Below are 25,829 nucleotides of genomic sequence, written 5' to 3' on the forward strand. Positions count from 1 at the left end.
CGTCATTACAAATGGATATTTAACCTAGAAATAGACACAGGGAAACCCTGATGGTAACAGACTTGAATATCACTGATGTTTTGTTCAACAACAAAGATTTATAAGGTACTTTATTTGCCCGTCCACAGGGACTGGCAGTCACATGAATTACCGGTCCAAGCCTTATTTTACCGGTATAAAACTGGTAATTACCGGTAAATGGGAACGCTGGACCTGTCGTAAAGTGGAACCTTATTCACCCTTTCTATTGTCTATGGTTCATATTTGACAGTTTGACTTCGAGTCTGTGATTCTCAGCTTCATCTCTTCGTCCTGGCAATAGACAGACCTAAAGCATGTTGCTCACGATTATGACAGTGAAACACAAAACTATATCAGCAGGCATCCATAATTGTACACTGTTGTTAAGAATGCCAGAGAGTCATGACAGCTGGGCCCAGTTAAAACATGATCCTCAATAACAGAATACCAGTGTTAGAAATTGGCACTAGTCCTGTAGTCCTAGCCAGTCTGCCTAATAGTTAACATGGATATCATAAGGACTAGTAGAAATTTGCTATTTTTAAGGGTTATGCTAGTGGACTAAAAATGTAAGTTTCTACTCCTGGAATACAGTGAGTTCCCTGTCTACACAGTATGACACATGGTCCTACTCAGTGTTCACATCAATGAGAAAGTTTTCATGTCAATGGGCACGTGTTCACATCAACATGATCAAAGAGAAAGTGTTCACATCAATGAGAAAGTTTTCATGTCAACATGATCAAAGAGAAAGTGTTGATGTCAATGGGCAAGTGCAGAGCTCCAGATAAGCTTTGGTGTTGTGGGTATTTTACCCATGCATTTTAAAATCATTGGGTATCAGTAATTCTATCTGGGTATTTAAATTTCTGTTACCCACTAGTTTTTACACATGTGGGTATTTAAGTTAAATATTTTAAAACACTATTCATCTAGTCCCTGCAAACTGGTGTCGTGTGGGTTCGAGAGCTTTATAGGAATAAAAAATACCACGATACTTCAACAAGAAAGTGTGATGGCAAATGATCATGATGTAACTGTCATCGTGGAGTTTGGCAAGGTTGACGGAATGCCCGTTTATAATTTCAAAATAAGTTGCTGATTTGCTAATCGAATACGCAGGATTACTTCACAATATTTTGATGATACACACAAGTTTTATTTTTGTAGCGTATCTGTAATGTTTGTTGCGTATTTGATACACTTGGATTTTATTTTATTTCTGCATTTCTGATGCGATTATAGAATTCTGGCACCACTAAGGGACATAACCTTGCAAAGCAAATTGTGTCGGGAATGACAACGGAGCCGTCTGAGTCTCCAAAAGCATCACAAGATTGGTGTCTTTCCTTGAGAGCTGTGAATGTCACAGGAATAGCTTCCAATGTTCTTACTTCTGTCTGACAGGGGAAGATACAAAGCAGATCTTAGACTTCTGGAGGCCGATTCTTGTCCTCCATTATATGCATAGCCTCCATTAGCATAGCCTCAACAAATAGTGCAAACAAAGTTGACAATGTTTGTGTGGATGAGAGCAGCTCCTAAAACCACTGCCACAACATCCGAGAAGGTTTACCAGTGATTGTAACACTAGGGCGAGGACTGTCCTAAACTACCCATCCTTCATCCAGAGCCATAAGGATCCAACTGCACAACAAATCTACACAGGGATTTAGCATGAATTCTGAACTCTCATCTGCCCGAGGCAAGAGAGTTAACTGACTATAAAAGTTTCCATCCTAGCGGAACTAGCCTGGTATTATGGACTTACATTTTGCCTGGACTAACGAGTTTATGCATAGGCCAATCAAAATCGCACAACGAAATCAAAATCCAGTTCGTAAACTGTCATGCAGATTTCGGTCGATTGCAGGATTTGCAAAGCATGTGCACTGCTAACTCGTGGCAACAGATCTTTTCCAAATCTTTCCTTGTTTTTAATCAAGGTGCTCACGTGATCTGATGCAATTTGCGATGTAAGACCCGTTTTATCACAATATAGATATTGATTATCGATCAGATCGTCTTGACTGGGTGCCGCCATTTTGTTTGAATCAAATGCAAGTGATACGAGAGCTGGAATCTCATTGGTCCATAGGAGAGGTTTAGAAGGGACATAACTCGTAATAACCACTGGTGGCGCAACGATCAAGCCCAGGAATTCCAGCCTAGTTCGGCAGTTAACTCTCTTGCCTCGGGAAGATGCCATACTATGTGCCCTTGGCAGGCAAATTTGGAAAAATATCAGTTTCCGTTCTTATTTTCTCAGTTTCACAGGCGTTTCAACATTGTCATTTAACACTGCATTCAATGCAACAATGTAAAAGAAAGCATTTCATGTTCTTCCTCTTTATTAGTCCAGTTAGCAGCGAAGTGTCCGTCACCTCCATCAAACTGCCACATTAGTTGCAACTATCATTTGCATGAATTGGGAAGTATTTAATATCCATTTGGGAATTACCATTGACTTTAGCTGCAGACTTCCGGCTAAGTAAAGCCCTCTAAGCCAGTCTAGATAAATCCCTGCAATATCCACTTTAAATCTTAGCGAAACAAAGAGGGATTTGTGGATGGTCTGATAATAATCATTGTGATCAACTGACAGTGTTAAAAAATGAATGACACAGTAGCCACGGTCTGTCATGTCTAGGTTTTTTTCCAGTCAAAATGAGTATTATTTTGTAGGTACCAAGAAGAATAGCCTGTGTAAGCTGGACGAGATGGAAGGGAACTCTACCACTCAATCCTCTCATCCTAAAACCATGTCAGTGACAAGATGCAAAGAGTTGTCTCCCTTACCTGGCCCAGCAGCTCCCTGCACAAGAGGATCAAACTTGACAAACAGAGACTCACGGCCCAGATCCGACTCTTTACACTGGAGAAGAAGAGAAGCCAGGTTAATAACCCTAAGTAGCTCTAGCTAGTGTTTCAGCGGAAGTAGTAACCCCTATTAAGTAGCATACGTGTGCATTTTATGTTAGTAGTATCATTTCTAACAACTGTTTTGTAGAGTACAATAATTGAGCAAAAATATTCTAATGGTAGTAGTAGCAGTAACAGTAGTAGTAGTAGTAGTAGTTTGTGCAATATTCCAGGTATATGATGGCTGTCTGTTAATAATCAAGTCTGGACCAGACAATCCAGCGATTGACATCATGAGCATTGATCAATGCAATTGGGAAAGTTGCCTCTTACGAGAAACACGGTCACCTCTTATCGCAAGCATGGGTTGCTGAAGACCTATTCTAACCTGGATCATCACGGGGTAGTAGTAGTAGTAGTAGTAGTAGTAGTAGTAGTAGTAGTAGTAGTAACAACTATCGTTGTATTAATATTGCTTACCGCATCTCCGCCAAACTTATCCAGCATTTCCCAGGTTGCCTTGTCACTAAACACTGAAACAGAAAAACAAACGATAAAAAAAACCCATAGAAGGTATGTTAACATACAATCTTGACTAATAGCTCTCATACATAACTTATCCATCTCTATTGCAGTCAGTGAGACTCGTAGTACTGGCAGCAGTATCATGGCGGGTACAGTGCGTGTGGATGGGCAGACTTGAACACAAACTCACCATCAGATGCAGGAACAAAGCCTTCATTGTCACACTCCGGCATCTCCCCATCTTCCCCTGCACCAAAGTCATGGACCATCTCCAGGCTATCAGCCATCTGATTGGCTGCTTCTTTGTCATGTGACTTCAGACCCTGCACAACAGGCAGCTGTTTGGCTACTTCTTTGTCATGTGACTGCAGATCCTCCTCTACAGGCAGCTGATTGGCTGGCGGTGGATCAGAAGGTGAGTCAGTCGCTGGTTCAGTAGTGTAAGCTGCTTTCATTGCTGGAGCAAAGATCTCAACATCGTCTCCGGTATTCTGAATACAAAAAACTTCACATGTCAAACAATTGGACAAAATAGCTGTATCATAAATATGTTGAGTACTGACAAATGATTGCTGTATATCACTCAACATGAATATCTGATGTTATTTTGTAATGAACCCTCTACGAACATTTCTGAGTGAGATGAATATATGATGCGAACCCACAAGCATGAGTATGGTGCTGACAGACCTTCAGTCATTATTTGGGCATATTATTCGAACCAGATAAGACATGAAACTCTGCACGGGTAGGTGCAGAGCTCCAGATAAGCTTTTAGTGTTGTGGGTATTTTACTCATGCATTTTAAAATCATTGGGTATCAGTAATTCTATCTGGGTATTCAAATTTCTGTTACCCACTAGTTATTACACACGTGGGTATTTAAGTTAAATATTTTAAAACACTATTCATCTAGTCCCTGCAAATTGGTGTTGTGTGGGTTCGAGAGCTTTAGAGGACTCAAAAATACCACGATACTTCCACGAGAAAGTGTGATGGCAAATGATCATGATGTAACTGTCATCGTGGAGTTTGGCAAGGTTGACCGAATGTCTGTTTATAATTTCAAAATAAGTTGCTGATTTGCTAATCGAATACGCAGGGTTACTTAACACTATTTGGATGATACGCACAAGTTTTATTTTTGTAGCGTATCAGTAATGTTTGTTGCGTATTTGATACGCTTGGATTTTATTTTACTGCTTATTTCTGCATTTTTTATGCGTATTGCACGCAGATACGCAGCTTATCTGGAGCACTGTAGGTGGCAACCTGTAGATCATACAAAGATACATTCCATTTAAATAAGGGTTAACTTACTTTCTAGGAGCAATATCAGACATTTATTGTTCATAAAATTGCTGGAATATTGCTAAAACCAATATAATACACTCCCTCACTAACAGCTACTGACCTGAACACCAAAGTTTTGAGGTGGCTTCAGTCTTGATTTCGGCTTTTTCAATGTCTTCTTCACTCCTGGCTTTTTCCTAAACAAAAAGACAACAATCACGTTTCTGTATTTCTTAATGTCAAAGAGGTAAAAGCTTCAATACAGGTCTCATAGACTTGATCACTTCTGATTCGTGTGTTTTCTCCTCTTAATTTCATGTGTGTACACGTGATGACACGTTCAAATGAATGATTTTCTTCCCAGTTATCAAACATGTCAAGAAGAGTGAGTGGGTGAAAAGTCAAAGAAGTCCCAGCGGCGTTCAGACTGGAGGTTGGTATCATTCTATTCAGAACTTGAAAATTATCTCACAATCAAAATCACCCCATGATCTACTGCATTTAGCAATCTCTGTCAGGTCCATGCTTGCCGTAAAAGGTGACTATGCTTGTTGTAAAAGGCGACAAACAGGATCGGGTGGTCAGGCTCGCTGACTTGGTTGATGCATGACATCGATCCCAATTGTGTGGATCGATGCTCATGATATTAATCACTGGATTGTCTGGTCCAGACTCGATTATTTACAGACCGCTGTCATATAGCTGGAATATTGCTGAGTGCAGCGTTAAACAACAAACCAACTCTGTTAGGTCAGTTATAAAAATTTAGGACAAAGAGAGGATCATCAGATGTCTTTGAAACTGTGTTACACAACACTACTAATGCTAACAACTCACTTGGGGGATGAGGAGGGGGAGGAGGACTCGTGTGAGGTGGTGGAGCTGTCCTGGGGAGGTGCCTCTGTCGGGATAGTGGAGGCGGTCGACTCATCCTCCTCCTTCACTTCCGACTGACTCCTCTCCTTCTCTGCACTCGCATCTCGATGCCCCTCCACATCCGCCTTTACTTCCTCCAGTTTCTTCCCTTTCTCCTTCTTCTTCACTTTTTTCTTCTTCTCGGTCTTCTCCTCAACCCCTTCACTGTCTGCTAGTCCTGCCTCTTCCTCCTGTTCAGGGTCATTCACCACAGATGTTTCTGAACTTTTCTCAACAGGTGCCTGATCTAAAACTGCATCTTCTTTCTCTCCAATAAATGACTGCATCGGAGATAGGGGAACAGCATCCTGGTCATCAGGGCTGGCAGGCGACTGAGATGGTGAAACAGCAACAGGCTCATCAGTACCTGCAGGCATCAGAGACTGGGGCACAACATCCTCATCAGTATTGGCAAGTTCCTGAGGACAAGATGCAGCAACAGCTTCTTCAGGATTTGCAGAAGACTGAGATTGGACACCTGTGTCAGGTTCATCAGTATTGGCTGTTGTCTGTGGTGGTTCTTCAGGACTGACTTCCTCATCTGGTACTTCTGTTGCATCATCAAACACTTTCTTGGGCGGGATCATTACATCTGCAGGTGGATCCAAATCTACAGGAGCTACATCTGCAGCTCCTTCAACAGACTCTGGCTCCTGTTCAGGAACATCTTGACCTAACATGTCTGAAGCACCAGCTGGTTCATCCCCAGTAGGTATATCTTCCTCACCTGGGCTGCCGAGCCCTTCCTCAGTGTGGACAAGGAGATTCAGTGGGTCATCACATGCACTCACAAACTCCCCTGAAGTGCTAAGGGGATCAATGGATGCACTTTTTGGAATCGTGTCCAACATTTCGGAACTATCTTCCTGTTCCACACTGCCTTCTTCAGCATCACACCATTCATCCTCCAGGGAACCGTTCGACACGTTAGCATCAAGGTTAGCTTTCTCCACGTTCAGTAGCATATCATCTGCTATCTTCACATCATTATTGTTCTCAAACACAGGAGATCGAGGAGGTGAACGAGCCATCGTTGATTTGGACTTAAAGGGATTGATTTCTTCCTCATTACCATCAAATCCATCTGATCGAGGTGGAGAGTTTGCAATCTTCTTACGAGGCTTAAATGGGTCATTAACAGGAGGGGATTGTCCAAGTTTGGTTTTGGATTGAAAAGGATTTGAACCTTCATCAAAGTCTTCAAAGTTAAATGTGTAACTACCCTTAGGTACAGGTAGAGGTGAGCTATGATCTCCAGATGCTGGGTCAGACATTGTGGGAAATGATCATCTCATGAAGAAAAATTTAGAAGGTCTGCTTGAAGTTCCAAATGTCCCGGCTTTTCTGTAACAAAAGATAAACAACTTTATTTGTTTCCCTTATGTAAAAACATGTCTTACAAATTTGATTTCAATGACTGAAAAGTATAATTTCATATTCTGATCATGCTAACCATCCTGACAAGAGCCTACATACATAAATTGATTTACAATTCTTTCAAAGTTAACCTATGGGCTATATTTAACATGGTATATTGAACAATCTTCAGGCGGTTTTCAAACAGATATCGATCAAGCATTTAGAAATCTAAACATTTGCTTAAGAAATGCTTTGATTTTGACAAAACTGAGTTCATCTCATTCTTTCTACCTATATTACCACTGAACACACAAACATTTGAATAAAGTATACCCAACATGTAGGGCTGGGACTTTGAATATGCTCAACAGGGTGTGCAAGAGAAGTTGCAATAGTAGAAAGTTGGTTGGTCGGGTGGTTTGTTGTTTTACACTGCACTGCAATATTCCAGCTATATGACGGCGGTCTGTAAATAATCGAGTCTGGATCAGACAATCCAGTGATTTATATCATGAGCACCGATCAACACAATTGGGATCGATGACATGCTTCAGCGAGTCTAGCCACCAGATCCCGTTTGTCGCCTCTTACAACAAGCAATGTCGCCTTTTACGGCAAGCATTGGCTGCTGAAGACCTATTCTACCCCCAATCTTCACGGGTATAGTAGAAAGTAACATGAAGCATTTACTTGCCAAAATAGCATATGTAGAGTGATGACACAGAACACAGGACAAGTTAAATTAAATTGCTGAAATTTTACTAGATCTCAGGAAACTATTAACAGTAGGCAACCTGAGCGGGGCTTGTGCCATTTTCTATCTCTCTTCAAGCGACATGCACCCCTCACTGCCCATTATGCATCAATAATCCAGCAATGTGTGTGTGATGAAGAAACGCACAATCACTATACAACATATATAATTCTGATAGCTGTTCTTTTACAGATGAATGATGCATCACTGACACGACTGATGGTCATCAACTATCATCAGGCTGATGACACGAGTCAAGAATTGATCATCCAGCCAACAACAGCTGAGGACGGCGTTCAGTATTTCTCATTGACGGTTATTGATTAGAGCCCTGTAATATCTTCACCAATGAAGAGGAACAAAACGGCCACATGTTGCCCCTTTTCTAAAACATATGGGTTTAATCAACAGTTATAAACATGATGGAATTCTGACAGGTCGCACCCAAACATTCCATCACTGTTGATATATTTGACAGCTAGATCGGCATTAGTGGTTCCACTAATTGTAAAAATGTTCGTTGTTTAGATACATCGTGATTGAACGTTATGGCTTACAGTATTCAGGAACTCTCAAATGGCGCTTTTGTTGTCATCGTTGAGGAATTTACCAAAAAAATACAAATCTTCTCTGCATCATTTGATGATTTGTCAGCCACCAGTACGCGAGAGTAATTAAAGGGAGGCAACTCTGTCGGTTGACAACATTGAAGTAGCAGTAAAATCTCCACTTTCCTACCCAGAGTTCCATGCGGCCGGCAGCCAGCTAGCATAGTACCTCTGCCACAGACCAGCGCCATGTGACGATTCGTCACATCTTTCACAGTCCATTCAAGATATTGCATATGCTTTTCATCCGTTTCATGTTTGACAAGTCTACACATTTTCATAAACAAATGTCAAAGAATGGTTAACTTTCATTGAGAAAGTAGGCAAATACGTAAAAATCTACTTGTTTTTGCGTAGTTATCCTATGTTTACATTGGTTGTACGGCTCCACGTGCTGTCATCGAAGCCCAACGGAGAGCTAGCGACACGGTCATTTTGATGCATAAATATATATTGTCATGCAACTCACTGTCGCTGTTGTAGTAGCATATCTATATAGTTATGCAAAACAATTTGTAAAACGCCCCCAAATACTTGCATTAGTCCGTTCTATACTGATTTCTGAAAAAGTGCGTTTGTTTACAAACAAGAGAAAAGTCCGGTCACGTGATATGCAAATTAGCCTGTGGCAGTGGTGTTATGCTGAGTCACCACTGCGACGGAGTGTGTAAAATCTCAACATGTCAAACTTAATTCAGTGAGTATGGTTTTACGCCACTTTTAGCAATATTCCGGCAATATCACGGCGGGGGAAACAAGAAATGGGCTAAACACATTATAACCAGGTAGGGAATAGAACCCGGGACTAGCGAACGCTTTAACGCTTTAACCACAGGGCTGCCCCATCGCCCGTCAAACTACAAAGGACAACCATTTTCTTGGAAGTATAAACGTTTGATCAGGGACTAACGTAGACTTCCTGTTACCACTTTGGTGAAATCCACGAGAACGGGTATGACAAACTTAGAAACATTATCGGGGCTAACCGGGATTCGAACCCACGATCATAGGTTTCTGGTGGCCCAAGGGAGGCAACTCTGCACAGCGAATTGCGGTGCCTCAGACAACCGGGCTACCCGTGCCCATCAATGACATGAGCGTCACACAAAGACGTACATTTTGAAAAAAAGAAAGTCATACGTGTAGCGACGTATGACGCATGACACATGTCTCATCTAACAGTTGTGTTTGGACCTTATCGAGTATATAACTTACGCTCGATAACTTCTACACGTATATAACCAATAGCTTTGATACGTGCTGGTGGGACATACAAATGAATAAATTCTTGGGTATATACTACATTTACGTTTTGTATTTGTATTACTATATCATATTGTATTACACATTAAGTGCCCGGAACAGTTACTGGAGTTTAAATGAATATTACGAGTCACTGGGGGGTAAGTCTGGGCTGTACAGTTAAATCACCCACCCTACAGCCCAGACTTAGCCCCCAGTGACTATTTCCTGTTCCGGCAAATGAAATCTGCCCTACGTGGAAGACGCTTCATAGGCTGCCACAGAGGCGTGGTTAGAGGGCCAATCTGCGGATTTCTATAAAAGTGGTATTAAAAGCTTGAAGGACAAATGGAATAAGTGTATTGGGGTGAATGGAGATTATATTGAAAAATAAAAGTGCAAAAGATATTATGCGACTTGGTCTCATATTGAAGTTGCAAAACTTATTGAACGCCCCTCGTATGTCAGCGAGTGACTGAGTGTACACACGTGGATGCCCCACTCAGACATAGAATACTGACTCCGAGCAGACCAGTCCTTGTTTTAGCCTCTTAATGCGGAGTGCCAGACAGCGTAACATCAAGTACCATCTTTTAAGTTCTGTTGGTATGACGCGTCCGGGCATCGAACCCCAACGATTTACCACTAGATCGCGGAGGCGGTCGTCATTGGTAATGAAAATTGATTTTTTTTAACGACAGCTATGACTTCCTGTGGTTTGTACTGCTTAACGCCGTATTGGTAAGCTTTCAAGCCGAGAAATCCATAGTGACACCGGTATTAATAATGCATGGGAATATATACGTGATATCGTCCCTTAGCAAAGGTGGGCGGTCGGGTAGCTTAGTGGTTAAAGCGTTCGCTCGTCACGCCGAAGACCCGGGTTCGATTCCCGACATGGGTACAATGTGTGAAGCCCAATACCATTCAGTAGTACAAAAGTATTTAATCAGATATTATTTCCGTCTGCTGTAAAGTTGTGTAAAAAAATGCCCCTATCAATTAGTGAGTCCAGTACTCAAGGTATTTCAAAACCAAAACCAAAGTACAAACCTTTAAAGCAATCTCAAGCTGCATAGATGACATCAGATACTGGATGAGAAGCAACCTTCTCAAACTTAACGATGACAAACCTGAGCTCTTGATCATGAGCTCTAAACAGATGCAGTCCAAAGTACGAGTTCCTGGTTTGAAAATTGGGGACTGTACGGTTGAGCAAAACTCTTGTGCCCGAAATCTAGGCGTGATCATTGACTCAACACTCAGTCTGGATAGCCATATAAGCAGTATGTGCAAGACAGCTTACTTTCATATCAGGAACATCAGACAGATAGCAAGATACGTAGATACAGCATCAGTCAAGTGCCTAGTCCATGCATTTGAAACATCAAGACTTGACTATTGTAATAGTCTTCTGTGTGGTATCCAGCAACATCATCTGGATAGACTCAGCATGTGCATCACACTGCTGCCAGATTCATCACACGGAAGTCAATGCGTGAACACATTACACCCGTCCTGAAAGAGCTGTACTGGCTACCTGTGAGACTCAGGATCGTGTTCAAGCTGATCATGTTTGTCTACAAATCAATCCATGCCCTTTACCAACCTGGACGAACACTGAGATCTGCAAACCAACTACAGCTTGCTGTTCCACCAACCAGCAGAACAACAAATGGCGACAGATCCTTCCGAAAAGCAGGTGCAACTCTATTGAATGCACTGCCCATTGATGTCAGGGGATCCGCAGATGTTAACACCTTTAGATCAAAACTCAAGACCATCCTCTTCAAAAGAGCATACGACTGAGCGCTCTTGAGCAGGCAGTATGTCTGGATAGGTAGCGCTATATAAATGCTTAATTCGAATTTGAATTGAATTAAATGTTTGCCTTCTTATTTTCCCTGTGGTTTAAGGAAGTACACTATGGTGGGAATATTGTTAAAAGAGGCGATAAATGTTTCAATGCTAATACTCATATTAGTCGTTATTATTGATAGGGGTAGCATATTAAACATTATGGAGTAAAAGTAACCAAACAAATGCAACGACGTCAATTGAAGAGGGAGTTAAAATTTAACGTCGCGTCTGCATCATGCAGCCATATAGCGACGAGAACAAGTTAAAATAAACACAAGTTAGTCATGAATGCAAAGTAATATTTATAAACAAATTTGTCAAACAGTTTAAAACACGGTGCTAGTAGGCCACCAGTACCCAAAGCTAGGCCACCTCGCTAGGTATCATGGGGATTTAAGGTACAAGTTCCTGCACGATACCCCAGCAGGATTTACGTCATCACTTTAGCTACTGGTGGTTGTGCACAATACTAGCCAATATTAAAAAAACTCCCAGAATGAGTTGGCTTAAAACACTGGTTGATGATAGTTACATCGATTGTGATTGGAATTACGTGTCACACAGGGGACAATCATTTACGTCATGGATAGAGCCTTCAGTAATGTCAGTTGGTAAAAGCATCCATCAAATCGAAACATAAGTAATTAATTATTCACATACAAATTAAAAACATACCAATTTCTTTCAAGTGACTTAAGATGAGATGCCCGCTTACACGGGAAAAGAGATCTTTCTGGTTTACTGTTTGATCATGTGAATCCCTTGCAAGTCCACACAGTCAAGCAATATATGCTTAACGGCGAACCTTTCATCACAAGGGATACACTCAGGAGGTTCGCCCTCATCTGTATATTCGTGGGTAAACCGACTGTGGCCAATACGACATCGTCGTAAAGCGACCTCATCATGTCTTGACTGACAACCCAAGTTGGTATGACCGATTGTTGGGTTAAATTCCCAACCGGGTGTCGCACCTCCTTTGCATGAGATCCCGAGTATAACTTTTGATGGTTGGTTGGAAATGGCTGTGCGGGATAAGGAGTGGAGATAACGGTTTGTCAAAGCACCGGCTTTTGGGTTACCATCAGACGACGATGTCACATTGGCCAGTAGAAAGATCAGTATATAGTTCTAAAATGTTTTAGACTGACTGACTGACTGAGTATGGTTTTACGCCGCTTTTAGCAATATTCCAGCAATATCACGGCGGGGGACACCAGAAATGGGCTTCACACATTGTACCCATGTCGGGAATCGAACCCGGGACTTCGGCGTGACGAGCGAACGATTTAAGTACTAGGCTACCCGACCGCCCCAAAATGTTTTTGATGATAGGTCGATATGACGAGACACTTTTAAATGCCTGAAGGCAAGACAATGAATCTGAAAAGATGACATTTTTGTTGTTGGTTTTGTTGTGTAACATAGGTCAAAGCTGTTAAAATAGCTTTGGCCTCAGCAGTGAAAATTGAACTATTATCTGGGATTCTTGTGACAGTGGCACTTCTGGATCTAGTGACAGTGGCACTTACAACTTTGCCACCATCCTTCGACCCATCTGTAAAAATGAGAATTATATTGGTTTTTATTCTTGTTGATATACGAAAGGATGTGTTTCGGACGTTTTTTAACTTGGTGAGAGTGAAGTCTACCTCTGCTTTCACCATCAGCCAGGGAGAGGGCAGAAGTAGGTAGGGTGATGTTACATTTAGATCTATTTTAGCTGCAGTGATGTATGGTTAAATTCTGATTCCAAGTAGTGGAACCAGGTTTAACAGATTTCGAAACAGGTTTTCATACTGAGCGTTGAAAACGCAATTGTATGCTGGGTTTGATGATTGATAGGAATGCAGTTCAGTGATGTATTGCTGTGATAGTTTAATGCGGCGTTGTTCGAGGGAAGGTTCATAAGCTTCTACATACAAACTGTCCACAAGAGAGGTCCTAAAAGCTGCAAGAACAAGCCGTAGGTCTTGGTGGTGTACAGTGTCTAATTTTCCAAAATTGCTTTTTCAGGCTCCACCATAGACAATGGAACCAGAGTCAAGTTTAGAGCGTATTAATGACCTGTACAAGTGTAGGAGGGTTGTCTGATCACGACGTCAATTAGGTTCTAGGTCACACACAGTTTGTTAGTGGCATTCTGTCCTTTAAGGTCTACTTTCTAACATCACCTGCCCATGGGTACACGGGGTAATTTAAACTAAATATTTGTGAGAATTCGTGATTGAACGTTTTATGAATTTCCAATTTGGACATAACTTTTAATTGATGTTTGTAAATCTGAATATGAATGTCATTAATTGGTTTCTAGATTTTAATAAATTAGTGCCGCATCTGACTTGCATCAGACTGTTTTTTATCGCTGAATATATGATTGCTATATCACTCATGGCGTGGCTGTGATGAAACAATACCAGTCATTTCTTTGATCTTGACCATCCTGACAATATAACAGTGCAGCAGGGTCTGGTACAGTGGAAAGATCCCCAGGGACTCTCCAGTCTTTGTTGTCAGAGGGCACCTTGCCATTTGTGTCAGATGTGTCTTTTGCTGACTCAGTTGTTTATTAAAGTGTATTGGTGGGGTTACCGGAGCACCTCTCCATTTTGTTGATTTGGTTTCAGGTTTATTGAAAGTTGGTGTCAAGAAAAATGTCCCAGGTCTCGAGTTGACTTGCTTTTTGAGAACGACTTAGCTGTGTCAATATGTTGGTCCATTTAGTTCTTAGCGTACCGATTTCTAGGTTAAGCTTAGCGTTTCAGTTTGGGGATCAACAAGTAACACATCTGTCATGTGTTATGAATTATGTGGGGGCACGGGTGGCCCAGTTGTCTAAGGCGCCGCGATTCGCTGTGCAGAGTTGCGTCCCTTGGGCACGCCAGAATCCTATAATTGTGGGTTCGAATCCCGGTTCGCCCCGATTATGTTTCTAGATTGTCAGCACCATACCCGTGCTCGTGGGTTTCACCAAATGGGTAAAGGTCTAAGACCTCCCACATTAAGCTGACATGTCGTAATATATAAGTGGAATACAGTTAAAAGCGGCGTTAAACCCAACTCTCTCACTCATGAATCATGTGACATGTGTTACATGTCATTTCTTATGTTATGTGACATGTGGTTTGTGATATGCGATATGCACATCATGTATGTGATGTGTATCATGTGCCATGTGATGTGTGCTATGTGTTATGTGTCACAATTATACTTTTAGACCAATGCAATGGGAAAATCACAAGATTCAAAAATACTATTAAAGGAACATGTAAGTAAGGTAGTAACACATCACCTCCATGTTTCCACATTTCAGGAGGAATTCCATCTTGTGTCCAGCTTGTGGTCTCCATCTGTACCGAACACTTGGGGGAACACTCAGCTTCTTTAGTTATAGCTTCCGTGGTTTAGTGGTAGAGCGTCCGCCCGGAGAGCGGAAGGTCCGGGGTTCGATCCCCGACCACGTCATACAAAAAGACATTAAAAGATGGTACTTGTTGTTACCCTGTCTGGCGCTCGGCATTAAGGGGCTAAAACAAGGACTGGTCGGCTCGGAGTCAGTATACTGTGTCTGAGTGGGGTATTCATGTTAAACTGCGGCATGGTATCTCAGTGAGCTAGCACTATAAATCGGCATCAGTCCGGACTGGTACAAGCAGCCACACAAACACATACACGTACATGCACGTCGCTATATAAGTGCAATAATCTTGGACGCGACGTTAAACCCCATTTCACCTCACCTCACCTTTAGTTATAGCCTTTTGCACATAGTTGAAGTTAACTCTGATTGAACAAGAAAGTGGAAAGTGATCCGATGCAGAGCGTGTGTGAGCATTAAAAGTATCAATGAAATCAAATAACTTTGTTGAGCATATTATATAATCCAAACGATTTGCACAGTTTGGGGTTAAACAGGTAAAGCTACCACTTTGGTCATCTGGGAAACGATCATTTAACATATATGTATGTATTCCATATGTGCAACATAGGTTAATATGTTCTTTTCCAAAATCGTTAACGCCTTTATCTCTTAAAAACCTGGGTATATGAAAGGAATCTTTTTTATTTTGCACATCATTCAGAATCTGAATGTAAATATCATCATCATCATCATCATCATCATCATCATCATCATCATCGTAAAGTATACTCACACGTAAAAGAAACGTAAGTCGAGTAAGCAGTATACATGTTATTCATTTTCAACAGTAAAGACAAGAAATACTAATAGGGCAAGATTGACAAAAATTTGACTGAAGACAGTTGTATGGATTAAAAGGCAGATGACATAATTGGTTTTTTTCACAGTTTCGGGTCAATACCCAAAATGTCAGTCAATACCTGGTGTGACCACCATTAGCATTGATCACTGCCACACATCTCCTGTACATTGAGTGGATCAGACGATTTGTGAAGGCTCTTGGGATCCTCCTGCACACATCCAGAGCAGCTGTGCGTAGTTCATTGGCAGTTGTAGGGACTGGGCGAACATTGTGCGGACGCCTTTGAACCTCATCCAAAAGGGTTAGATGGGGTTCAGATCAGGGCTGAGGGCTGGCCACCGTAGAACACGGATGTTGTGTTGTTGCAGAAAGGCCATGGTAGCTCTGGCAACATGGGGACGAGCGTTGTCCGGCTGGAAAATATATTGTTGATGTTGTGCAAAATATGGAACAACGTGGGGTCTGATCACTTGGTCGATATACCGCTGAGCAGTGACGCCGTGTCCCCGACCTTTGTCCAACATTCAGAAAGCACATAGGTCCAAGTCTCGCATTAAGTCCAATCCCTGCCCATATCATGACGCTAGGTCCACCCCATGGATCCCTTTCCACAACGTTTCTGTCAGCGAAACGATCATCTCGACGCCGCCAAATTCTGACACTTCCGTCTGCATGGGAGACACAAAAGCGACTTTCATCAGAGAAGATGACACGCCTCCACTCACGATGACGCCAATTGTGATGAACCTGTGCCCACTGAAGTCGTGCTTGTCGATGCCGTGGTTGGAGAACAGGATGACGTGCTGGTCGGCGACATCTGAGGTTGTTGGAACGGAGACGTCGGATCACAGTGTCCCGGCTAATGTGTCGATTATGTGTTCCTATGGTCTGTCGAGCACTTTCACTTGCAGTTAGGAACGGATGTCGCTGGTGTTGACGGGTAATCTGCCGATCTTGTCGAGGTGTGGTGACCCTAGGACGACCGCTCCGAGGAAGGTCATCTGTGGTCTGTGTAGCATTGCATCGATGCAGGAGACGGTAAATTGTGGTTATGTTAACGTTGAAATGACGGGCAACATCTTGGACACTCTCCAGCTTGACAAACGTCCGATAGCCTGGTTTCTCTGAATTTGAGTTAGGCGTGGCATTGTTGACCAAGGAGTGGTAGGTCCAAGAATCGGCCACATTTTTTTACCCACTACAGTTCGTGACAGTTCGTGCATTTTCGATTTCGCGAGAAATGGGTGCATGATACCCACATATTCATAGAAATGGTGCGTTTTGGCGAATCGTTTTTTATGTTGCGTTTTACTCGGGGCTTCCAAAATGCAACCAAAAATATCGATAACACCATCAGGCTTCACTACATGCTAAAACTCGTGTCAATTTATGGTTCTGTGTTTGTTACCTATTTGCTTAAAACCACTTGCGTTTCTATTACGTGTGAGTATATATAATCCGTTAGTGATCCTGTTCTGACATTGAAATCGCCTGCTAGTATCAAGTCAACAACAGAGAACAGCGTCAGTATAGTCGACATGGTCAATACCCTTAATATCCCATGTGTCAGACTTAACTGAAGATAAAAAAGGGTGGCCATAAACAAATGCAAGCAAAATGTCTTCAAATACAAAAGCGCCTAAGATATCATAGATGCTATCACTGAACGATAAATTTACATATTTCACTCCCTGTTTAAACACATTTCTAATCAACAGTGCGACTCCACCTCTGTTGATCTAGTGGCGGTCAGGTAGCCTAGTGGCTAAAGCGTTCGCTCGTCACGCCGAAGACCCGGGTTCGATTCCCGATATGGGTACAATGTGTGAAGCCCATTTCTGGTGTCCCCCGCCGTGATATTGCTGGAATATTGCTAAAAGCGGCGTAAAACCAAACTCACTCACTCACTCTGTTGTTGTACTCGCGATAATTTACATACACTGAGTAATCAGGAAAACACTTCTCAATTATATCTTTTGAACAATTACTCCATATTTCAGTTAATCCAAAATTATCAAACGAATCACAAAGTTCATTAAATTCTCTGTTTAGTATTTTGTTACCTGAGCCGTGTACATTCCATGTCATGAGAGTGACTGTCCTCACCACCTCTGGCCCGGCCTTCTTCCTGTCTGAGAACTGGGTAATTAGATTGAACCACTGACTGTGAGATATTCTCATTCATTTCTCGTGCACCTCAACATCCCTCAGCAGGTGCATACATGTACGAGCGCGTTGTTTTCAAGATCAAATGATAGGACCTCACCATTATCAAACACAAGTTTATCAAATCGCAAACGGCACCTCTCTCTACAACAATACTACATACCAATGGATTGTTGGATCAAGGCTTTATAACATCCATGACGCCGTGATGGAGCTTAAACACGTGAGCTGTGGTATAAAACAACACTCACTCTCTTTAGCCATGCTATATTATTCATTGGGAAACACTTTAGAACTGACTGCATACGAAATAATGAATATATCAATCATTGTCTTGATGCAGTCTTACAGTAGCAATATTTTTTTAAATGAAAATTATCGACACATATTGACTGGTTTCCATATCTGTTGATTCGGCTGATGTCACCTGCTGTGGAATATCTTTCAGTTGTTTCGTCCAGGATGACTGTCCCTTCAAACAAGCCTCCCCCTGGGGATGTCACGAACGTCAACTGAAATGTCAACATTGCCTTAATTCTGGTAGTTTTAAAATGGTGAAGGACCTCCTTGTTTGAGATCATCAAAACTGCTTCTTTGATTTCTTGGACTTTCAAAACTTCACAAAGATGACCATAACCAAAGAGCTCTTCATTGATATGATTTAGGATACTTTTAGCTGCGTTGGTTACGTTAACTGACGTTACAGGGACATATTCCCTTTCTAAACAGGTGCACCAATGAGGCAAGATGCCAGCAGCGTCACATGACCTGTCACGTGGTACTTCACTGAACAGGCTAATACCACGATCCGTCACACTAGCTTGTTTAACGTTCCCATCGAAATACAATATGTCCTTCAGAGTTTCATACACGTCAAACGGAGTCGTCAGTCTGTGAGAATTCTTGTTCATGTTTTCAATTAAGTTTGGATACTTTTTCTTAAACCATTGAGGAAGTACAAAAAACATGATAGGCAAACGCTCTTCAAGTCTTCCAACAAATGTGTTCCGAAAGTAGCCGATGCGGCTCCCATGGTCACTAAGATAAATCAAAATTGTCTTTTCTAGAAGACCGGACTTGTGTATTCGCTGAAGAAACCGGAAGTGAGGATCATCGGCTGCGCCTGCGTCGTTAACATTGTCATGAGTGAGCCTCGTTAGAAATGAAAATCCAAAGTGAGGCTTGTCTCGGTAAAGTATCGAGAAATCTTCGGCATATTTCAAAACTATGTCCGCCTCCAACCTGTCGCCAACACATTTATGCTCATTGTTCCACACCGATCCATCTCTCTCCATAGCAAAACTAAACGCCCTGTGTAATAGTCTGCCGGGGGAAAGTTGAAACCCTCCTTTAAAAGTGTAAATGCATTCATATCAGGAGCATCTTCTGCATACAGAGTTCTATACCCACAATTCGAAAAATTCTTCCATATAAAATTATAGCTGTCAAACGGTTTTCTGGACATCGTTCTATTCCAAGGAAGTTCGGCAACAAATTTGCCCGTTGTCAATGGTACAATGTTTACAAAAGTATTATCGGCTACTTTAGTGTATCCCAACATTTCTATAGCTTCTAAATCCTCAAGAAGGTATGTTCTCGACAATGGCATCTGTCGCATAAAATTTAACCTGGACATAGAGTCAACTCCAATCATGACAACATTCATTATTTCCTTTGGCTTGTTAATCGTTACATGATGTTTAATATTTTCTCACATCTTTCATCCACAGCCTCTTTGGGAATTATCAGCGCATGGAAATTGGTGTTAATCGTACTCTCAGAATTACTTATACAAAAGATTCTTACAAACTCCTCTGAAACCTCAACATCTTGGTTAAAGGTCTCTCGAAACTTGCCATAAAAGAACTTGAAATCTGACTGGTTTCGCCTGATTGGTTGATATTTACAGTGCTTAAAATCACCTTCATAGAAATCATTCACTCTTGTCCAGTTGATTCGTAGAAAATTGCCATCTTCGTATGTTATTGACGGCTTCCCGGAACACAGAATCTTCCCTTGATGTCGTATAAATTTTGAAATAGAGCTGTCGAAAGGATCTAGGTTGGGTATGCGACATGCTGGGGTGTCGATCAGGAAGCCATGGGCGGGTGGCAAGGTCTGTGTGGCGAGGACAGGGCCGACTGCGACTACAGTAGTGTCAATTCGTGAAACCATGATGGTTGCTATGGCGCCGGCAAGACTTAAAGCCAGGAATAGTCGAATAAACTTTCCAACCCGTGCAATGGAGTAATCCTGTAGGGAGAGAAACAAATATATTTATAAACATTTATAGGATACGAGAACTGAATTCTTATAATATGGGAAATAAGAAAGGCGTTGGTCGTGAATTCGAAACCTACTGAACCACAACTATTTCTTGGTCTTTCATCTCCTTGCCTGTATCCGTCGGGTTGCATAAACCGAAACGTTTCATCGACGAGCGGTAAATCTAGATAATTTTGGATAATGTTCAACGGTCATGGCAAAGTAAAAAATCAAGACATAAAGGAAACCAACTTATTTTGACTAGTAAAAATGACGACTTCCAAGGACTATCGGACAGAGTGCAACGCGGCATGCTTTAAACTAATCCAATGCATCGCCAAGCTCAACTCTCTCACTGTCAATAATCTCTAATTTTGTTTGCAGCATTTGCATTAATTTTTATATTTGAGCGGGGCCTCATATATCCCTTATGCAATCCCGTACACAGGAGGCTAATGAAAATAATACGTCTTCGATTAATACTAGTATTTGATCCTTAAAATGCATAACTTACACCAATAAAGATCCGGGTTAGAATAGGTCTTCAGCAACCCATGCCTGTCGTAAAAGGCGACTATGCTTGTCGTAAGAGGCGACTAACTGGATCGGGTGGTCAGGCTCGCTGACATGGTTGATGCATGTCCTCGTGTGCCAATTGCGTAGATCAATGATTGTGATATCAAACACTGGATTGTCTGGTCCAGACTTGATTATTTACAGACAGCCGTTAAATACCTGGACTATTTTGTTGAGTGTCGTGTCAAACAACAAACAAACAAACACCAATAAAATTACACCAATTTTTGTTACAATATGACGTAACGTTTAGGATCCAAACGTATTAGATTCTAAACATGTTCAAAATCTAAGATCTATATTATATTTAATTTCACGATCAACATGTCTGTCAATTTTGCCAAGATGTTTACCGGGTACATCTTGTTTTGTTCTGTAATAGTTGTTGTTGTGAGCTTTTCTTTTTAAAAAATACCCAGGCTCATAGTTTTAAATTAAAAAGTAGCTGATTTTCAGCTGTAGCCGAAAAATATCTAATCCCTATACAAAATCCAAGCTCCAGCCTCCCCTCCCCTCGCCTCCCCCGAATATCAAATTGTCGGACACTCACAATAGGACAACATGAAAACAAAGGACAGGCCTTTAAAACGTTCAAATATGTAAAGCATTATCAGTGATTGGGAAGGACGTTGCTTCATGGACCCTTGATGATTGCAATGGGCCATAAATTCAACTAACCTAAAAATGATTTCAGCTCAATAAAGCATTTTATCCTTTATAATCTTAATCTTGAACTTCAAACAATAACGTGTCATTTCATCAACAAATATCTCTGTGCCAACATGGAAACGAAACTACAGTCGTCACTCGCGATAGCGCCTTTCATATTTGATTTTGTTCCCCTCAAACACACAGCTTCGGGTTGTCGGATAGTATAAGGACAGGCTATAAGCAACTCGGTACTGAATAACAAAATTCGGCCTCGCCTGCGAGTTTTGTAGTAGATCTATAGAATAGTATTCACTGCAGATCGATTGCACCAAACAACCGTCATTAACAGCAAAGACGATCAGATAACCGATACTGCCTTGAAACGAACTTTATATTTAGGAAAGGAGATATTGTCACGCGTGGCGTTGCCACGAGTGGAAGTGTCTCCTTTTCCTCCGTCACGTGATGAGAGAAACATGATTTTTCACGAGACACGTGGAATATCCTAATCTATTATATATATACTTTTTGTGTAGCTGTCTACCGGAAAATAATTTAGTTCATTACAAATGTAACACCTTGAAACGTAAATTCTCCCTACCTAACACACAGGGACGGGTCACCACCCCTTGTATTTGTGACTCAAAAGGTTTCGTGTTTGCAAAATGTTAAAAGAACAAAAAATATTTAGGGTCACGAAAACCGGCATAGGCGTGAAAACTACGAAACGGCTGTTGAAAGTGAAAGATTACACGCTAGTTAAGTAGCACAAATGGCGCTTAAGGCCCCTTTACACAAGGCTGCGACCTTTGTACCACCTTTGAGCGATCAAAAACTGGCCAGGACGCTCAATGGTCGCCTTAACCCAGAAAATCATGTTTCTATGTAACTGCTCCAGCAGTTGTTCAGCAGTAAGTGCTCGAGTTGTTCAGCGTCTGCAACCACAAAGAAACACTGCAGGTACACGCCCTCTATTTATAGGCAGGCTGAGGAGGCACTACAGGTAGCTCAAAGGAGGCAGAAAGGAGGCAGAAGCATTGCCATGGTGTCTCAAGGGCTGACGTGTTCGCCGAATGGAGGTATGGCGGTCGCCAAAGTCATCGTTCAATGCACGCTGTGGATCGCCCAAAGGAAGCACAAGGGAGGCAGAAGCGTCGCCCATGATTGACGGGGAAATATTTCAGCAGAACACATCTGTTACCTGGCGACCATTGGGCGACCACTGTGCCTTCATTCTGCAACAGCGGCAATGCTTGTGCCTCCCTTCTGCCTCCTTTGAGCAACCAACGTCCTCGGCGACCTTTGTGCGACTGTTTTGAACATGTTCAAAATTTGACGGCGACCATAGCGTTCATGGCGATGTCTGAACCTCCCGTGTACCACCTTGGAACGACCTAGGCAACCATTCTGCTTCCTTTGAGCCTCCAACGACGACCTGGCAAATTCTATGGTCGCACACGGGAGGCACAAAGGTCGTCATCCTGTGTAAAGGCCCCATTAGCGAAACGAACAGTCTCAATTGACGATAGAAGTGAGAAACTTGCAGTTTATGGAGAAACATTTTCAAGAGAATAACACACTGCATGAAGCGGTATTAACTCCATAAATGACAATCTGTCTTTATTGTGCCGATCAATGTGGAACTTACGTAAATAGTAAGTGAACACTTTGAGTACGGGGCAGACACTTACGAGTGAGTGAGTATGGTTTTTGGCCGCTTTTAGCAATATTCCAGCAATGTCACGGCGGGGGACACCAGAAATGGGCTTCACACATTGTACCCATGTCGGGAATCGAACCCGGGTCTTCGGCGTGACGAGCGAACGCTTTAACCACTAGGCTACCCGACCTCCCCAGACACTTACGATAACGAGAGACAATTTGAGTGGAGGTCACACGTGTATGACCATTGAACAAGATCCTCAATAATCAAGTATACTGCAACGAAAGGCGGAATAAGATAATGTGTGTATTATAGTGTACATGTATACGAGATTTAGGGAATCGTTATAATGTGGCAGATATGAATTTCCATGTATATAGGTTGTCATTTCAGGTTGTTAGAATTGTGATTGTTTATAGTTTTAAACTAGTTTATTGTTTATACTTCACAACAATCAGAGCACGTCAGCGATCGCATCTCCGAGCACTTAGGACTAAACAACAAATCTAAAGCAGCGCTATATTCCTCCAGAGGACGTGGAATATCTACACCCCAGTGTCACCCACAGGGGTGTCTGTCTGTCAACAGACAAAGAAAATAAAGTCTCACACCCGTAGCCTGTGTCTGGTCTTCCTATATACCTACACGATCCCGGTTACAATTACTTAATTTTATATTTGAAGACATTATGTACAAGCGATAGATTCCGTTCATATATATACATGCAAAACCAATGTAAGTGAAATAACTAACTACAATGATAAAATTAAATGGCCGACCATCGCTGTTTCTGCACATGCAATAGGACCATTGGCGCTAGATGTAGTGTGTGATACGTGGCTTCTTAAGCACATGCAATAGGACCATTGGCGCTAGATGTAGTGTGTGATACGTGGGTTCTTAAGCACATGCAATAGGACCATTGGCGCTAGATGTAGTGTGTGATACGTGGGTTCTTAAGTACATGTGTTAGTATTATCGAGAATTTGATCAATCTGCTCCAAAATTGACTACGGGATGTTTTTATCCTGATCGAAACAGGTGTTTCTGTAATAAGTGCATTCATGTCACACACAGAAAGAACATATACACAGCACGTACGCAAATCGAAAAGTTTTAGGATGTTGAGTCAACAGTTAGTGAGAAGTTATACTTTACACTGCAAGTTTGAAGCTATTCACGTCTATAGAGGTTATCACGCGAGTGTGTTTGGGGATGGTAAATATCCTGCATTAGGAATAAACATTGTATTTAGCGAGCCTTGGCGAGCTAAATACATAGTGTTTATTCCTAATACAGGATATTTACCATCCCCAAACACACAAGCGTGATAACCTCTTTATCATATAATGTCATTCTTTAATTCTGTGCTTTAAAATCGCTTTCCCTCTCTTACAAACATTACCGAAACATTGCGAGTTTTCTTGGAATGCGCGCATTAATATTTATTACGTCACAGGGTAAGTGATGTGTCAGTAGGACTGTGACAGTAGCCAATATAGTTCCAACTGAAATCTGTTTCATATACAGTGGCGAAGCAACTTATTCGCAAAACAACAGTTGTTTTTAATTGCCTTTCGTGGCAATCCATCGGTCTGTCCGCTAGAGTAACTGCCCTTTGTCAAAGGGAAGCTACTCTTACCCTAGTCTATGATTCACGGCCACGGTCAGACGTTGTTGACAGTCGGTCTGTCCTTTCATAACGTTAAGAAGTGTAGTCAGATGTACACACAGCGACAAATCGAAACAAGGTAACAGTTCAAACATATTTCGGCCGAATCCAACCATTTTGATTTGTGGAGAAGGTTTCAAGCCACAGAGGTCTACAAGCAGAGATATGGCTACTGATCCCGCTTGGCTAGGCCTCGTGCCCTCGCAAAATTGTTTCGAAATTTATATCTCGAAAGTTGCCAAAACTTATAAAATGCCTTAGCTACGTCACGGTTAGACACTGATTTTCAGTATATTAGACTGTTCGTTTGATAATGATAGCAATTATCCCTGTAGTTTATCCAGATTCACGATGGTTAATTCTGACTCGATCGCCGAATGACGAGGGCGACGCCATGTTTGTTTATAAACAGTGAAAGTAGTCCTACTTGACCTTTGGTATTTGCATCTCTATCCGCATATGACCCCAACGGATATCGTTTTTATCCGTTGGCTTTATCCTGCCGAGAAACCTACCCATTATATGATAAATTACAATATCAGTAAAGAATACAACTAACTTTCCTTTTAAGAAATATCATAGAATAGTGATATAAATACATTTTTTTCCAAAACGACACGGTGTGTGGTTAACCTTCACAAGTCTACTGAAATCTGTTTCGTAATTTTGATTTTCATCTTGCAGGAGCTTTTTCCGATCTTTTGTCTTCAGTTTTGTTTCGATCAGGAATACGAGTATTAATATGACAAAGACTCTGACACGTTGAAATAACATGTCAAACCTCACCTCTTTATGCTGTCAAAATTAGCCCTACATACATTTAGACGCGCCAGATTCCTATAACCATTGGTTGAAACTCACCCTGGTTATGAATGCTTCATGGTTTGTCAGCTCCATACCCGTGCCTGTGGGTTCCTCTTGTGACCGGGTTCCGTCTTAGCGCAAACGGGCATACCTAAAACAATTGTCAACTCGTTGTGTAATGGTTCAGGTTTATTTCCCCATATATTATATATATTTCAGATGCAATTTAAAGCACATCGGGACATGCGGAATTATACAGTATGACTGAACACATTTAACTGTGTCTTGGGAATATTTTTAGATGCAAGACATATGTAAAATCAAAAATTATTTCTGAGGGATTCTTTGACGAAGAACTTGAAATCATACG

The 25,829-nt window shown here is 41.7% G+C and overlaps 1 protein-coding gene, 1 long non-coding RNA gene and 1 pseudogene across 10 annotated transcripts in view; 1 reads left to right on the forward strand and 2 right to left on the reverse strand.

The window, feature by feature from the left end:
• The window catches only part of LOC124150940, a 47,407-nt gene extending 39,114 nt beyond the window's left edge, over positions 1 to 8,293 (forward strand). For all 3 annotated transcript variants that reach the window (XR_007220168.1, XR_007220169.1, XR_007220167.1), the window contains exons 5-8: positions 2,707 to 2,917; positions 3,519 to 3,823; positions 5,066 to 5,134; positions 7,922 to 8,293. This is a non-coding gene — a long non-coding RNA (uncharacterized LOC124150940). The remainder of the gene's footprint in view (positions 1 to 2,706; positions 2,918 to 3,518; positions 3,824 to 5,065; positions 5,135 to 7,921) is intronic.
• Positions 1 to 8,418, reverse strand: part of LOC124150937 (transforming acidic coiled-coil-containing protein 2-like) — a 99,572-nt gene extending 91,154 nt beyond the window's left edge. For all 7 annotated transcript variants that reach the window (XR_007220165.1, XR_007220166.1, XR_007220164.1 and 4 more), the window contains exons 1-6: positions 8,287 to 8,418; positions 5,539 to 6,960; positions 4,823 to 4,898; positions 3,599 to 3,899; positions 3,364 to 3,416; positions 2,821 to 2,896 (exon numbers count right to left, since the gene is read on the reverse strand). Coding sequence is in view for 4 of the 7 variants with exons in the window: in XM_046523146.2 (XP_046379102.2) it covers positions 2,821 to 2,896; positions 3,364 to 3,416; positions 3,599 to 3,899; positions 4,823 to 4,898; positions 5,539 to 6,890 (1,858 nt within the window). In the remaining 3 variants the exon portion in view is untranslated. The remainder of the gene's footprint in view (positions 1 to 2,820; positions 2,897 to 3,363; positions 3,417 to 3,598; positions 3,900 to 4,822; positions 4,899 to 5,538; positions 6,961 to 8,286) is intronic.
• An 8,672-nt stretch (positions 8,419 to 17,090) lies between these two features.
• On the reverse strand, positions 17,091 to 25,613 carry LOC124150901 (annotated as a pseudogene).
• Positions 25,614 to 25,829: the final 216 nt, after the last annotated feature.

The sequence above is a fragment of the Haliotis rufescens genome, unplaced genomic scaffold (genome assembly GCF_023055435.1).
Source record: "Haliotis rufescens isolate VD_foot unplaced genomic scaffold, xgHalRufe1.0.p SCAF_12, whole genome shotgun sequence".
Taxonomy (NCBI): domain Eukaryota; kingdom Metazoa; phylum Mollusca; class Gastropoda; order Lepetellida; family Haliotidae; genus Haliotis; species Haliotis rufescens.